Source organism: Typopeltis vanoorti, chromosome 1 (genome assembly GCF_054136105.1).
Source record: "Typopeltis vanoorti isolate ZY-2024b chromosome 1, IOZ_Tvanoo_1.0, whole genome shotgun sequence".
Classification (NCBI taxonomy): Eukaryota; Metazoa; Arthropoda; class Arachnida; order Uropygi; family Thelyphonidae; genus Typopeltis; species Typopeltis vanoorti.
In genome coordinates, this window is record NC_143549.1 from 179,213,111 (window position 1) to 179,228,724 (window position 15,614).

At 36.8% G+C, this 15,614-nt stretch overlaps 1 protein-coding gene across 5 annotated transcripts in view; it reads right to left on the reverse strand.

Moving 5' to 3' along the window:
* Nucleotides 1-15,614, reverse strand: part of LOC150110675 (ecotropic viral integration site 5 ortholog-like) — a 283,516-nt gene that overhangs the window by 150,063 nt on the left and 117,839 nt on the right. For all 5 annotated transcript variants that reach the window (XM_090400284.1, XM_090400267.1, XM_090400257.1 and 2 more), the window contains exon 4: nucleotides 8,406-8,705. In XM_090400284.1, the coding sequence (XP_090256410.1) occupies nucleotides 8,406-8,705 (300 nt within the window). The remainder of the gene's footprint in view (nucleotides 1-8,405; nucleotides 8,706-15,614) is intronic.

The window sequence follows — 15,614 nt, forward strand, 5'->3', positions numbered from 1 at the left end:
GTTGACATTTTCAATGATTCTGCCTATTTTCATTGTCTTTGTCTTTTTAATGCTGACCTTCATACCACATCTATTACAACAGTTATTCAATTAGTCAGGGAATCTTGCAAATTTGTAGTGGATTTATTTAGAAGTATAACATTGTCCGCATAAAGCAAAGAGCTGACATTAACATCTCCAATTCTGATATCATGTTTAATACCACTTTCCTTCATAACGTGATCCATATAGATAATGAATAACAGAGGGGATAATGTACATCCTTGTCTCACACCAGATTTAACATTAAACCATCTTCCTGTAAGTCCTTCAATTCTAACTGCTGACTTACAACTCAAACGAAGACTAAGTATTGCTTGATATAATGCCTCATTGACACCATATAACTGTAGCGTATTGAATAGCTTCTCTCTTGCCATCTTATCATATGCCTTTTCCAGATAGACAAAACTTTAATACAGATCTTTGTTATATTCCCATGCTTTCTCAACTATTTGTCGTAAAGTGAAGATCTGATCCTGACAGCCTCTATTTGGCCGGAATCCAGCTTGTTCTTCACCAAGCTTTTCTTCCACAATTCTTCTCAACCGTTTCTCAAGTATACTTGCATAAATCTTGCCAGGAACACTCAGTAGGGAAATACCTCTGTAATTCTCACATTCAGTTTTACTTCCCTTTTTATATGGGTTAGAGTTCTACACCCATCATCGGGAATTCGTCTCTCTGTCCAGGCTTTCTGAACTGTGCAGTGCAGCCACTGTAAGACTTTTATACCACCATACTTCAGCATTTCTGGTCAATTATCATCTACTCCTGCTGCCTTTCTACATTTCAAGCTTTTGATGGCTTTTTCTACTTCAAGTAGAAAAAGGACGACATCCTGACAGGAATAGAGATGGAAGGGTATGATATGTTTCGTGAGGACAGAAGTGGTAAAAAGGGAGGGGGCGTGCTATTGATGATAGAGAAAGTTATGTCCATACAAGGTAGAGATGCAAGAGGGAAATATGGTCAATGGTTCTGAGGCAGTATGGTGTGAGATAGAGGTGAATATAATCAAATACTTGGTGGGATGTTGTTATAGGCTTGGATGGTGGTGATAGTGAAATGTATAGTCAAATAAGCCAAGCAAATAAGAAAAGGGTGATCATTATGGGGATTTTAATTATGGCAATATAGACTGGAATGATGATGAGATAGCAACTGGAAGTAAAGAAAATGAGTTTCTCGAGTTTTTGAGGGATAACTACCTCAGACAGTATGTAACAGAGGGCACACGAGGATTAAGGGTCTTGAATTTGGTCGTCTCATCAGAGGATGTAATATAAATGAGGTGTCAAATCATCCACCAATTGGTGAAAGTGACCATGAGGTGATTACCTGGGTGGTTGCCAGCAGTGCAAGTACCCCTGTGAAAAAAGGGTATGTGGAACTACAAGGAGGTGATTACGAGGAGCTCAGGAGACAGCTTGTGGGTGTAGCATGGAATGAGAGTTAGCTGGAAAAGAGATCAATGCAGCTTTGGGGATTTTCAAAAACTATTTAGTAGATGCAATGTCTAAATGTATTCCAAGGGTGAGAAGGTTAAATAAGGTAGGTGTGAGATGGATGAATAAAGAGATTAAGCATGCGATACAGAGAAAAAGGGCATTGTGGAGGCAGCATAAGAGAAGTGGAAATAACCAATTTCATGAGGTCTACAAAGATCAAGCAAGGAGAGTGACTTGGTTGGTGAGAGTAGCTAAAGAGAGGTATGAACAGCAGTTAGCTAATGAAGCCAAAAAGAATCCTAGGGAGTTCTTTTGATATGTAGCCAGCAAAAGAAAGAATGATTATGGAAGGATGACATTGATTGGAGAAAATGGTATAAAGACAGCTGTTGCAGAATGTGTAGTGGAAATACTTAATGAGCAGTTCATAAAGATCTTCCAATCTTGTGAATGTGACTTCATGGAGAGATTGAGAGCAGTTGATGATAGGGAGGAGAGATTGACTGTATGTGAGCAAGAGGTGTTTGGAGAGTTGAGTAAATTAGATGTAAATAAGGCTGTGGGACTTGATAATATATCGGTGCATATTCTGAAGGAAAGTGCCAGGGAGTTGACACCTGCCTTGATATATTTTTTTGATACAAGTATTGCACTTGGTCAAATTCCTAAGGAGGGCAAGATTGTGCCACTTCATAAAGGAGGTGATTGAACTCAAGTATGAAACTATAGGCCTATCTGTGTGTGTCATAGATAGGAGAAGTTGTTGTCATAGTTATTGGAGAAGCTTGTGAAAACTAGAATCCAGAGTTGGGTTGATAACAATGGTATTATCTTTGATGGACATCATGGATTTGCTAAAGGAAGGTCATGTTTTAGTAATCAACTTATTAAAATAAAGTGACTGCTTCCTTGGACAGAGGAGAAGGATACACAGTAATATACTTGGATTTTGCAAAGGCTTTTGGTAGAGTACCTCATGATAAGTTGACAGTCAAACTAGAGCAGATGGGGTTGGATATTAGATTAGTGCATTGGATTGGAGACTGGCTATCTGATAGGTATCAACAAGTTGTGTATGAGGATGCGATATCCAGGAAAAGAAAAGTCACTAGTGGAGTGCCTCAGGGGTCTGTTTTACGGCCATTACTATTTAACTTGTATAATAATGATATTGGCGAAGATTTGGATGGAGATATTCAGTTGTTTGCAGATGATGCAAAGTTGGGACGAACCATAAAGAGTAGTGAAGATGTTGTGGCCTTGCAAGAAGACTTGAATAAATTGAGTGATTGGGCAAGCAAATGGGGATGTGAGTTCAATGTTGCAAAATGTAAGGTTTTAAAATTTGGAAAACAAAGATGGGATGCAGAATTTATTGTTGGAGGTAGAGGAATAAGAGATCTGGGGATGATAGTGGATAAGGATCTAAAATTTAGGGGACACATCACCAAAATTGTGAAGACAACACAAAGACTTCTGGGAATGATGCAGAGGACACCGACGTGTAGAAGTAGGGAGATTCTTGTTCCATTGTATAAGGCTTTGATTAGGCCACACATGGACTATTGTGCCCAGATTTGGTCACCGGGTTTTCATAAGGATGAATAGATGTTGGAAAGGGTCCAAAGGAGACTGACTGACTGAGGTAGTTTCTGACCTCTGGAATGCTGAGTATGAGGAAAGATTGGGAAGATGTAATTTGCAGAGTCTGGTGGAGAGAAGGAAGAGGGGAGATATGATAGAGACCTACAAGTTGGTAAGGGGTTGTTATAAGATCAATGGTGGAGAAGTTCTACAGAGAATAGTGAGAGATCAGAGGAGAACCAGAGGTCATCCTTGGAAACTGTATAAAGAGGGTGTGAGTAGGGGACCGAGAGGCAGGTTTTTTTCATGCAGAGTTGTGAATGATTGGAATGCCTGAGAGTGTGGTGTCTGCAAGGAGTTTGAGTGTTTAAGACACGGTATGATGAGATGTGTGTGTGTGTATGATAAAAGGACCTCCCAGATGAGTCTTTGACTCCATGAGGGCTTGGGAAATAATAATAAGTATAGATATGTATATCTGACTGCATGCATGGTCAGTGTTTTTTACCACTGTGCTATCATCACTGTTTCTTTTAGCAGTTTTTCAAAGTAATTACTCCATACTTCAAGGATATCTTTTTCTCCTGTTTTCATGTCACCTTTATCATCTCTAATTCATTTTACAGCACTCTTCCTCCATTTCTAAGCTTCTTCAACAACTTCCAGAATATCTTACCACCTTCTTGATATTTATTTTCTATGTTTTTGCCAAAGTCCTCCCATGACTTTTCTTTAGCTAGTTTTACACAGTGCTTTGCTTTCTTACATTTGTCTCTGTATTCTCTAAGAGCACAAGCTGACTTATTTGCCAGGAACTTTTGATATGATTTCTTCTTTTTCCTTCACTGCCTCTTTAACTTCCTGTGTCCACCATGGAGTTCTGATTTTTCTATCCTTGCAGACAACCTCACCACATGCCTCTCTGGCTGAATCAATCAGGGTTTTCTTCATGGCTTGCCACTGAATCTCCAAGGTTTGGTTTCTGTTCTCAAACGCTTTCATTTTTTCTTCAATAATCTTTGTGTATTTTAGTCTACAGCTCCCATCTGAGAGCTGCTCAACTTTTATTCACTTTAAAACTTTCTTACATGTTATTCTTTTCAATATGAAATTCAATTTCATCTTGCTCAAGACTAAATAGTGATCGCTTCCAATTTCAAATCCTCTGTACACTCTGGTGTCCTGCACCGGGGAGAAAACATCACTATCAACAATAACATAGTCAATGAGACTTTTCTTATTCCTTGCCTCTTCTTTCCATGTGAATTTGCGCACATTTTTATGTTGGAAGATGGTGTTAGTAATAACCAGTCCATGTCCTGAGCAGAAATACAACAGGTATTTGCTATTATTATTAGCTTTGCTCTTTTCTCCAAATTTTCCCAAAATATTTTTGTATGTCTGACAATCATTCCTTACTCTGCTATTTAGATCCCCAACAAGAACCAACTTTTCCTTTTTCATTTTGTCAGTTGCTTTTTCTAAAGCATTAAAAAATTCCTCCACTTCTACCTTAATAGAACCTTTTGTGGGACCATAGGCACAAATAAGTCTCATTGTCCTGTTCCCTATTCTCATATTTGCCCTCATCACTCTACTTGAGACTGCCTGCCATTCAAGAAGATTAGCCTCGTATTTTGTGTTGAATACTATATGGCTACTCCTTCTTTTCCTTGACTGTCATTTCCTGAATATAACCTTTTGTATTTACTGCTCAGAAAGATCTCACCAGGTTTTGACTTTTTTTGTTTCAGTCACCCCTATTATGTCGATCTGGTACTTATCTAATTCTTCAGCTAGCTCCATTTCTTTGCCATTCAGGCTTCTTATGTTGATAGTACCGATCTTTAACGCTGGTGATGTTGAATTGGGGTGTGCTTTCAGATTTGTTCCAGTAGCTGACTTTTCGCTGTTCACCCTGGTTCCTTGGCAAAAACATGGGGGCCTTGTGTAACCGGGCGACACCCCAGCCGGCATGAAATTTTGTCATGTTGTACCATCATTTTGTATATTGGTTTAAACCAATAAGAATACAATTTGGTCGGCTAAATCCCAAATTGCCAGCCCATCCTCGTTCGTTCAGTATCCAGGTAAATACCCAACAGGGTGCATCACGAGAAGGTGAGGATTGCACATTAGGTCAGAAGCCCTGGTTGGTTCTCCTCATTCCTTTAAAGGCTATGTGAAGGTCTCCTCTCAATTATACAGCTTTGACCGTTAAGCACCTCGGCTTTATAGGATTTTATATCAGTGTAACCACCTTGCAGCAGAAGTTACATTACTGTAAGCTAGTCAGCCACCAATCCACATAATATACTTTTCTTCTTCTCTCAACCTTTATTCTTTGCAACAACCTCCTCCTCTAGTATTCCAAAGGATTTTCAAATCCAGTTACTTGAGAGAAATTTCAATATATGATAACATAAAACAGATTTATAACAATAAAACAAAAAGATAAATATTAATAATAGCTGAAATGAAGTTTATGAGAAAAACTGCAATGTATACTCTATTTGATCACAAAAGAAATGAAGAAATTATGAATGAATTAAACCAGGAATCAGTAATGGAAAAAATTTAAAAATATATACATAAATGGATGGAACACGTTCAAAGAATGAAAACAGAAAGATTACCACAACAAGCCTTAAAGTAAGCCATTAGGAAAAAGAAAACCAGGATGTCTTCTTAAAAAGGTTCACCGATGACTTCTAAGGCCGGACCAGGCCACTCTAGGCCTAAATCCTTGATAGGCATGATGATGCTGATAAAACAGATTTAACTTGTGTGTGTGTATTCTTATTAGGATAAAATTTTTGCCCTAGTATCAAGGGCATGAATGAAGCATAAATTTAAACAAGAACAGAAATGGTATATTCAACAATGACAAGCACAAACTGCATACACAGTGTCATGGGCTAATTAGATTAAGGTTTTAGTAAAAATAAAAAATATTTAATAATAATTCTTCATGGACCTTGATGCAGACTAAATTTTCATGACGCAAGGCTGCAGATCTATCTTTTGCTAAAACATGGTACGCATACTGGAAAGGAATTTGATATAGTCCAGTGTGGGCTAAAAAGGCAGGAGTTTATCTTTAGCTGAGCCTAGAAAAGTAGTTATTTTGATGGCACATTGGAAGGACACTTGTAGACCAACAGATCTATGTAATTTGGATATACCTTCTGACATGCCTTTAACATAGGGAATGATGACACAATGGACCATCTCAGTATCACTATTTCAATGAGAGGCATGTCAGAAGGTATAGCCAAATTACATAGATCTGTTGGTCTACAAGTGTCCTTCCAATGTGCCAACAAAATAACGACTAGCTATAAGGTCTTATTAAACAAAAAGACATGTTCTTCTGATGATATACACAGTCTTGCCATAAATACTGTTACAATTTTCACACAGTCCCATGCTGCCCACATTTGCGTAAGTCCAGTTCCATTTGTGGTGCTGTGTGCAGCCAACATTCATGTGTTTATCTGTAGCGAATGAGTTGTCAAGTTGTATGGGTTAATATGCAGTGGTAAAGATTATGAGAACCACTGTAATACACTTCACAAGTTTGGAATGCAGCCATATGCAGTGGTGTATTTAGGTATTTCCTGCCCCTAGGCCCACAGAAAAGTGCTGCCTCTCATATGAGAAGCGGGGGCCCCTCATGACCTGCCTATGGGCAGGTCATGATCCCAACCTCCAGTGACTGAAGTTGCCGTAGAATCCCACTTGCTTCACATCACGTAACTTTCTTTTGGGTGGTGTAATTTTCAATTTCGGACAAAGTGGAAATTATTTCCATCCATCCATTATGATGACTTCAACAAGCATCATCATGAGCTGACCGACGAGTAGGCAAAGGACGTTTGATTACTTTTGCAGACGTTTCCAGGTGCTTTCTTAGAACACTCCACCGATGTGTTGAAGATGTGAAAAATACGTACAGTTCATCAAAAAATGTGAAAGAGTATGGACAGATTCGGCAGCGCAAGTACCAATCAGAGACAGAGAATGTCCAGTGCATGGTGTGAATTCTGCCAATGGATTTATTTCAAGAATTCTTGCTTGCAGTCCTGTGTACTTGCCTGACATGTTACTAGCATTATCATAGCCTGTCCTCTGTAATTTCCTACATCAATTCCAAGCTTGTTTAGTGAAGTCAAAACCGCCTCTTGTAACTCTTCAGATTTGTGACTTACGTTAGGAACGAAACACAAGAAACGCTTCACAGGAGTTGCATGTTCTTTCACATATTGTACAATGAAGGACAGCTGATCATGAGACAAATCTGGTGTTGAGTCAACGTTTATGAAATAGTACTTAGCTAATTTAAGTTGTTCCATAATAAATTTGATTACTTTCTTGCCCATTATTTTAATCAATTCCTCATATGTGGCAGAAAAAAGACAGGAAACGAAACCTTCCTTTTTTCCCTCTTTTGGTAATGTGCTCAGCAAGAAAGGGATCAAATTCACTAATCCTATTGCCTTTGTGTCAAGTTACTGACAACAATACAGTAGCTTTCCATGTCTCTGTCTGTATAGTTATGTAGAATCTGATTATATGCCAATATGCTTGCAGACTAAACTTACAATGAGAAAAAGAAAAACATTTCTCTACTTGTGAGTAGATGCGACATATAAGGAACATGTTATGATTACGAAAATGAGAGCCTGGAAATTCCTGCTGCTCCGGGCCTATACCTAAATACGCCACTGGCCATATGGCTCTTTATCAGGCCAGTGAAACCTTTATAAAGTGCACTAATAAAAGGCGAACATATGGACACTTTGGCAGCACTAGTTTTCTTTTAAGTAGTGCAAGCTAAGGCAACTCCAATACCAAAAATTGTGTTCTTGTAAGCTCTCAGGTCAAATTTATGAAATTTTCAGTTTCTACAAACATTCGGCTTTCATCATGTTGGATCATTAATATTCACTTTTCCTATGTAATTTTATATCACCAAAATGAAGCCATATGGCTCTTTATTAATTAGTTAGCAAAGATATTCTTTCATATTAATATGAAAGATAATTCATAGAATGAAAGGAAAAAGAAGACCACATTTCTGGATTTCATAGATGATGAATATAAATCTTTAAAAAAAAATAAATAAATAAAATCATGTACAAAAAAAGTAAAGTACTGATATTGGCTGTATGATTACTCTCTATAGTAAATACTAATTAAGATTTGCTGCAGTGACTTTTTATAAACATGAAATGAAGCATTATAGGCATGATGTTAAAATGGATCTCAAGGAGTGTCACAAGACCAGTCTGATTATTATACCAATGATTACATTAAGATGAAAGTTACCTGTAACAGTAGTAATCCAACTATAAATGCACTTCCCTGACAATACCCAACTTCTTTATCATGCAGTGAGTAAGCCTTCATAACATTGAATAATCCTTCTTGGCCTGGCCCATCTTTTTCCTGGAAGAATTCATGTTCTGGATAGGTCCTTGCAATATCCCTGCAAATTACCTTCTCACATGGAGAAGTATCTTTAATATATTCTATATATTGGTCCCTGGCAGAGCAGCTATGAGCATTGCATAATAATTGCCATACAGTGCTACGAAAATGTTGAGGTATACCTTTCCTGACCAAATCCTAAAAAAAAAAAAAAAATTTTTTTTTTTTTAAATAAATGAATAAGTGAAGTAATCTGGAACAATATGTTAGGAATAAATTTATAATATAATGAAATACTGTTGCATAAATATCATTAATTAGAAAATTATTAGCAACAAAATGAAATTGTTATAATTTTTCAGCATGATTTTATCTATTACTTAATGTTCAATTATGGCATACAAGAGATGAACATTGAATATGCACTTATTTACACTTGTGTTGGTTATACATGATTCCTCTTTAGGCTTAATGGAATGAAAACAGCACAATTAAATAATTAAACAGTATTTTAGAGTTTCAACATTTCATCTGTCACAGATATTGAGATAAAGCAAAAAACAACACAAATAATAGAAACTAGACTAGAAACTAAAACCTTAAGAGGGGCACTGCTGCTGGTAACTCCTGGTATCAATCTTTTGTTGGTTTTGTAAATCTGCTATTAATTCCAAAAAAGGAAAGCTTGTATTTGCAGCAGTGAAGCAAAGCAGTTTTTTTTTTTGGGGGGGGGGGAGCATTTGACTGCAAGCTGTCCAAGGCATAGTTCTAGTTAGACCATAATATAAATTGCAAGAGACTTTGTACACACTTGGAACAAAGAAGGGAAAGAGTTGATCCTTAGGAGAGGGCAGCCAGCTTCATACAAGGTTTGAAAGCAGTACAGAAATTATATTTCTTGAAAATTCTGGCTATTTTCTAAGGCATTCCACATATAGGAGTGCCTTAGAAAATGTCATTTTCTATAGTGTGTAGAAAATAGCATTTCTATAGTGTGTATGTTGAGAAGGATGCGAGATGGAAGGAGGAACAATTTTTTTCCCCTCCATTATAGCCATTCCATCTATAAAGTGAGAAAGATTGCCACTGGGAAGACATGAGATAGACTGCACAGAAAAGACATCGCATTCCTATGTACCCTCAGGGAAGGTACAGAATAACATGATACTACTACTATATGAAGTAGTGTCATTACTAACTTCATGTTGACAATTTCCTCCAAATTAATCAGTTATCTGCCAAAACTCCAATATTATTATATTTTATATTCTAAGGCACTTTTTTTTTACTATATCAATCCATCCAGATCTTGATCTTCCTCTTGGTCTTTTTCCTGCCATCCTGGACAAAGAATACTTGTTTTGAAAAACATTTCCTCTCTCATTCTGTTTAAGTGCTTATACCACCTGAAATTAGTGCTAACACATTCCATAATCTCTGCTAACACATTCCTGAATGCTAACAATGTCAAGTTCTTTCCTAATATCCTTATTTTTAATATGATACTACTATTGATGCCATCTGTTCACTTCCACTTACATGAGAGACCACTGATATGAGCTCTTTCACAAAATGCTCACATCAGTGATCTGTATATGATCATGTGTTTTATTTCTAACCACGCTCTCAGATCCATAACTTAAAATTTGTTTGAACACCTTTTATAGAGCTAGTTTTGTGTTTTGACTAATTTTTCTCTTATTCCTATAAATTTATTCAGTCGACTTCCTACCATATCAGCTTTGCTAATTCTGTTGTCTATTTCCATAATTTGCTCTTCACTAAAAATTGTTCCTAAATAGTTGAAATGTTTTACTTGTTCTACAAGTGCTCTATTCGGGATGCAATCAATGTTCTCAATATTTCTACCTATTTTCGTTGTCTTTTTATTGCTGATTTTCATACCAAATTTATTAAAGCAGTTATTTAATTTAGTCAGGAAATCCTGGAGACTTAGGGTGGATTTGTTTATAAGTATAACATCATTCTGCATAAAATAAACAACTGAATTAGCATCTTCAATTTTAATATTATGTTTAATACTGCTTTCCTTCATAACATGATCTGTATAGATGACAAATAACAGTGCAACCTTGTGCAATGCAAAATTGGTGAAAACGATGAGGAGTCAAGCAGATATGGCCTCGTCATTCTCCCCAATTTTGCATCATCTGCATACAATTGTATTTCTCCAGTTAATCCTGTCCCAATATCATTAATATAAAAATTAAACAACGATTCCAAACCAGACACCCTGCAGCACACCTAGTGTGGTGTGCTGCAGAGTGTCTGGATACTACACTCCCATAGACAGTTTACTGATACCATCTAACAGCCGGTCACCTATTTAGTATACTAATGCAGGTTATCGCTCCTGCATAAGACATACAATGCTTTAAATCAGAGGTCGGTAATGCTATGTGCATAACAGCCAAGGTGCAGACACATCATAGCCTTATAAATTTAGAAGGACAATAACCTCCCTATTTTTACTTGTTAGTGTTTTTCAGCATCTGGTAATCCATTGAGCTATTTTATCAACTTTTGCAATATCCCCTCTAAACCTCAACTCTGTCCTCCATTACTCTTTTAAGTCCCTAGCCTCATCAATTTCCTGCAACTGCCCACAATGCCAATTTATTTAAATGATCCTAGATATCTATAACACACCTTTATCAGTTATCCTCCCCAGTTTTTCACCATCAGCAAACAATTAAATATCCCTTCCACTTAAATCCTTCCCTATATCATTAATATACAAACTACAGAAACTGAATACTCCACTAGTGACCCTCATTCTCCTAGATTCTACTCCACCATATACTCTCTCTGGTGTCTGTCTGTCTGTCAGCCACTCCATCTATGCTACCAACTTCATATACATTCCCATTTGCTCCAGCTTTTATAATAGTCTTCCATGCAGTATTCTGTCAGATGCATTTGAAAAGTCCAGCAGTGTGTTGTAATGTAGCCATTTCTCTTACCTAATTCTGCTGTCACTATTATATTATAAAACATTAGTAAATTACTAGTGCAGGACCTACCTTTTACAAATCCATACAAGTCCACAAAGAGCATTGTATTGCTACCCATCCACTGCTGAATTTTACCTTTAATCTATTTTTTCAATACCTTAACCACCATTCCTGAGATATTAATTGGTCTATAATTTGTTGCTATCTTGGAGTCACCTTTATGTAATGCAACTATCTTATCCTCTTTCTGCTTCCTTGGAACCCTGCCAGAGCAGAGATTGAACAAGATCAGAGGTACTGCCAGTTTTCTTGCATATTCACATGGCACACGTACCAACATGCCATCCAATCCTACTACTGTATTCATATTGATATTTTTCAGCATGCTGAGCACCTCCTATTCATCTACTTCAATTCTGACAGACAACATCAGCAACTGCAAAATCTCCATCTAGTGATACACCTTTGCAAAATGATCATGCAGTAACTCAAGTGTTTTTTTTTTTTTTTTTTTTTTTTTTTGCCTTTCCATCATTACATTGATTAAAATCATCCTTCAATAGTCATCTTTCCTCTTACTTGCTACAATGAAAAAACTCTTTTGGATTTGCTTTGGTTTGCTTATCTAATTCTCTCTCTCAACCTGATTTGGCCTTTCCTTTCCATACTAGTCACCCTTCTTGCTTGCACTTTGTACTTCTCATATTATATCTTGTAGGATCATTTAAATAAATTGGCAATCACTTTTTTATTTTATATTCCTTCCACATTGCTTTGTTTTTGTTTATGCAGTACTTTCTTTATATCCCTACTCATTCACTTAATCCTCACTTGGTTTAAACTCCTGACCTTGGGTATGCAGTCTGATACTGCTTCTCTAAAACAAACCCCAACCATTTCCCATACACTACTACTAACATTCCTTCCTTGTTGCTTCTAAAGCAATGGCACTGCTCTAAGATGCTCCTAAGTGTCATATTACCCACTTTATAGTTCAATATAAACCCTTTCTTGCAGAGAATTCTGCATGTTTAGCAATTGCCTAGAACAAGAATGCATGGTCACTCTCCCCACAATTGAAGGCAGACTGTCTACCTTGGTTATGGATACCTCTCTTTGATGCTATATCAAGATAAAGCACTCTTAAACCGCTGATTTTGTCCATGACATGCTATTTCAGATAATTATCCTTTAGCAACTGTATAAATTCCACTTCCATCCTGGCATGCTCCCTTTCTTCCTTCCAGGCTATATACCCATAATTGAAGTCTCCCATAATAACTGCTTGCCTGCACTCATTGTACTAATCTGCTGATGTATGGTATCCACATCTGCCTGTGAACCTCCTGGTCTATAACCACAACCAACAAGATATTTTGTCCTATTGGCCTCTATTTTGTACTAGATAACTTCAAATGAACCATCTTCTTCAGGACTAAAATCCTCTAACTTTTAATTTTGTTGAAGTTCATGTATTATCAGAAAAACCTCCACCTCCTCTCCTATTCTCTCTTTTCTCCCTGAAAACAGAATATCCTTTGCATTCTATTCCTGTAACGATCATTTTCTGTCAACCAACCAGGTCTCACTAATGCCTATAATTTTTGGCTAAGTTGTGAGCTGACCAATGCCAAAATTTGCTGCTCTTTATTTCTGATACTTCTGGTATTCATGTATGTGCATTTCAACATTCCCTAGGACCCAAGGCAACCCCCTAATAGTTTCCCTAAGTTTGTACTTCAATCCTCTCACTGAACAACACACTCTGAACACATAACTCCAAAACCATTTAAACAGTCCAACAGGCATATACAAGTCCTTTCATCCACCTAATTCACTCCATATATCTATAAACTGCTGACCTCTGCATTCTTCTTGCACAATCTCCAAATTAACTCATTCACAATCATAGCCCTTCTCAATTCACTCCTGTCATGCTGCGGCAGCAGGACTCACAATCCTTACTTTCTTGCTCTCCTTTTTCGCTTTTATCAGCAATTCTTTCATTGCATATTTCCCACCTTTCAAATCATTTGTGCTAACCAAAATAGCCAATTCTTTAAACCTCTCCCCCCTCTGCAAAATTACAATACCAACGATTGATACACTAGTCCAAATTTCACTTCCATGTAGTAGCATTAGCTTTACTAATGCTACTATATGGAAGAAGTGAAATTTGGACAATAAAACAAAAAAAAATATCATTAGCAGCTGAAAGGAAATGTATGCAGAAAACAGCAAAATATACCTATACCCTATTTTATCATAAAAGAAATAATGAAGGAATTGAATCAGGAACCAATAATAGCAAAAATAAAATTGGATGGAGTATGTTAAAAGAATGCAAACAGAAACACCACCCAAACAGGTTCATTATAAACATCTGGAAAAAGACCAGGTTTCCCATTGAATATACTTGCTAATGGCTTAATGAGGCTAGAGCACGCGTAATAGTCATAAATCGTCCTTGAAGCAATAATGACGATAAGCTGCTTCAAACCTGAAACTTTTCAAAATTCCTACAAAGCCTCTGCACGCAACAAAATTTGAATCTCAATGATTGCTTTTACAATTTTCAGAAATTATAACTTGGAGTTGTCATTATTAATCTAAGTTGTTTTTTAATATAAGTACTTATATTTATAAATATATGTTATATTCTCAAATATGTAATAAAAACATGTAAATATGTGTAACATTTACTACATGTTTCAAGTACCCCTACTCAAAGCAATCTGTAGAGAGAACCAATAAACAAAACACCCTCAAATGGGTACCCCTAACCAGATCATGGAGAAGATATTTTGACCAAAAAAAAAAAATTAGTTCAAAAATGACTGACAGGAGGGAAATGGTGCTGTGAGGTAGCAAAGATTGTGAATTTTGTATACCACATGAGCCATAAGGTAGTATAAATGAAGGAGCGGGTGACTGTCATTTGACTTGTGTGATGGGTCTCACAAACCCTAACATACAATAAGGTTTGTGCAACAGTTAGAGTTCATGCTCACCCAGATCATTTGTATCCACCACCACTGTAATTACCATATTTGCCGGCGTATAAGATGCACCGCTGTATAGGACGCACCCCCTTTTTTGTACACATTTTTTAGGAAAAAAACTTTATCAGTGAATATTATAATGAATTTATAGTATTTCAAATATATAGTAATAAGTAGATCTACTTTCAACAAATACCTAATCTAACTAGGAAAGAGTACCCACCTTTTAATCATCAAAACCCAGAAATTCATCTCAAGAGCTAAATGAAGAGACACTTGAAACCTCTTCTAAATCAGAATCTGAGTCCTCATACAACAAATTGTCCTCTGTACCATCCAGTGCATTACTAATTCCACACTTCTGAAATGATTTAACTACTGTCTCAGTTTTCACATCATCCCAGGAAGCTTTGACCCACTCACAAACTTGCGAAATGCTAGGCCTCTTCCTTCTTCCTGATGGTGTAACCTCAAAATCTAAAGACTGCATCCAGCTGTTCCACTTCTCCTTCATAAATCCCTTAAATGGTTTATTAATACAGACATCTAAAGGTTGAAGCTGACTAGTTAGACCTCCTGGAATTACAGCTAACTGAGTTTTCAATTCCTTGAGTATATTTGTAACATCGTCTGTTCTGTGAGAACGAAACTGATCCCATACTAGTACGGCAGGCTTCTTCAACAGTCCGCCAGGGCACCTAGACCAAATTTTATCTATCCATAACTTCATTCCTCCTCCATCCATCCAGTCTTTTGCATGAACATGTACAAACACTCCTTTAAGCAGTTTTTCTTTGGGTAGCGTCTTCCTTTTAAAAATCAATAGTGGCAGCAATTTTGTCCCATCAGCACAGCAGGATAAAATAACCGTGTAATGAATTTTTTCGTGCCCCGAAGTTTAAATAGTAACACTTTGAGTGCCCTTGGAATCTACAGTTTTGTTTGAGGGCACATCAAAAGTCAGTGAAACCTTATTTGTTTTCTATTTGCACAAGTTCGAAATTTTCTCGTTTCCTTGTGTTAATGACAAATCGATGAAATTCAAATCATTTTTTCTTCATATTCAGCTGGCATCTTTTGTGATATTTTTGTTTTAGTCTGCATACATAGCTGGCTTCTCTTCATAAATC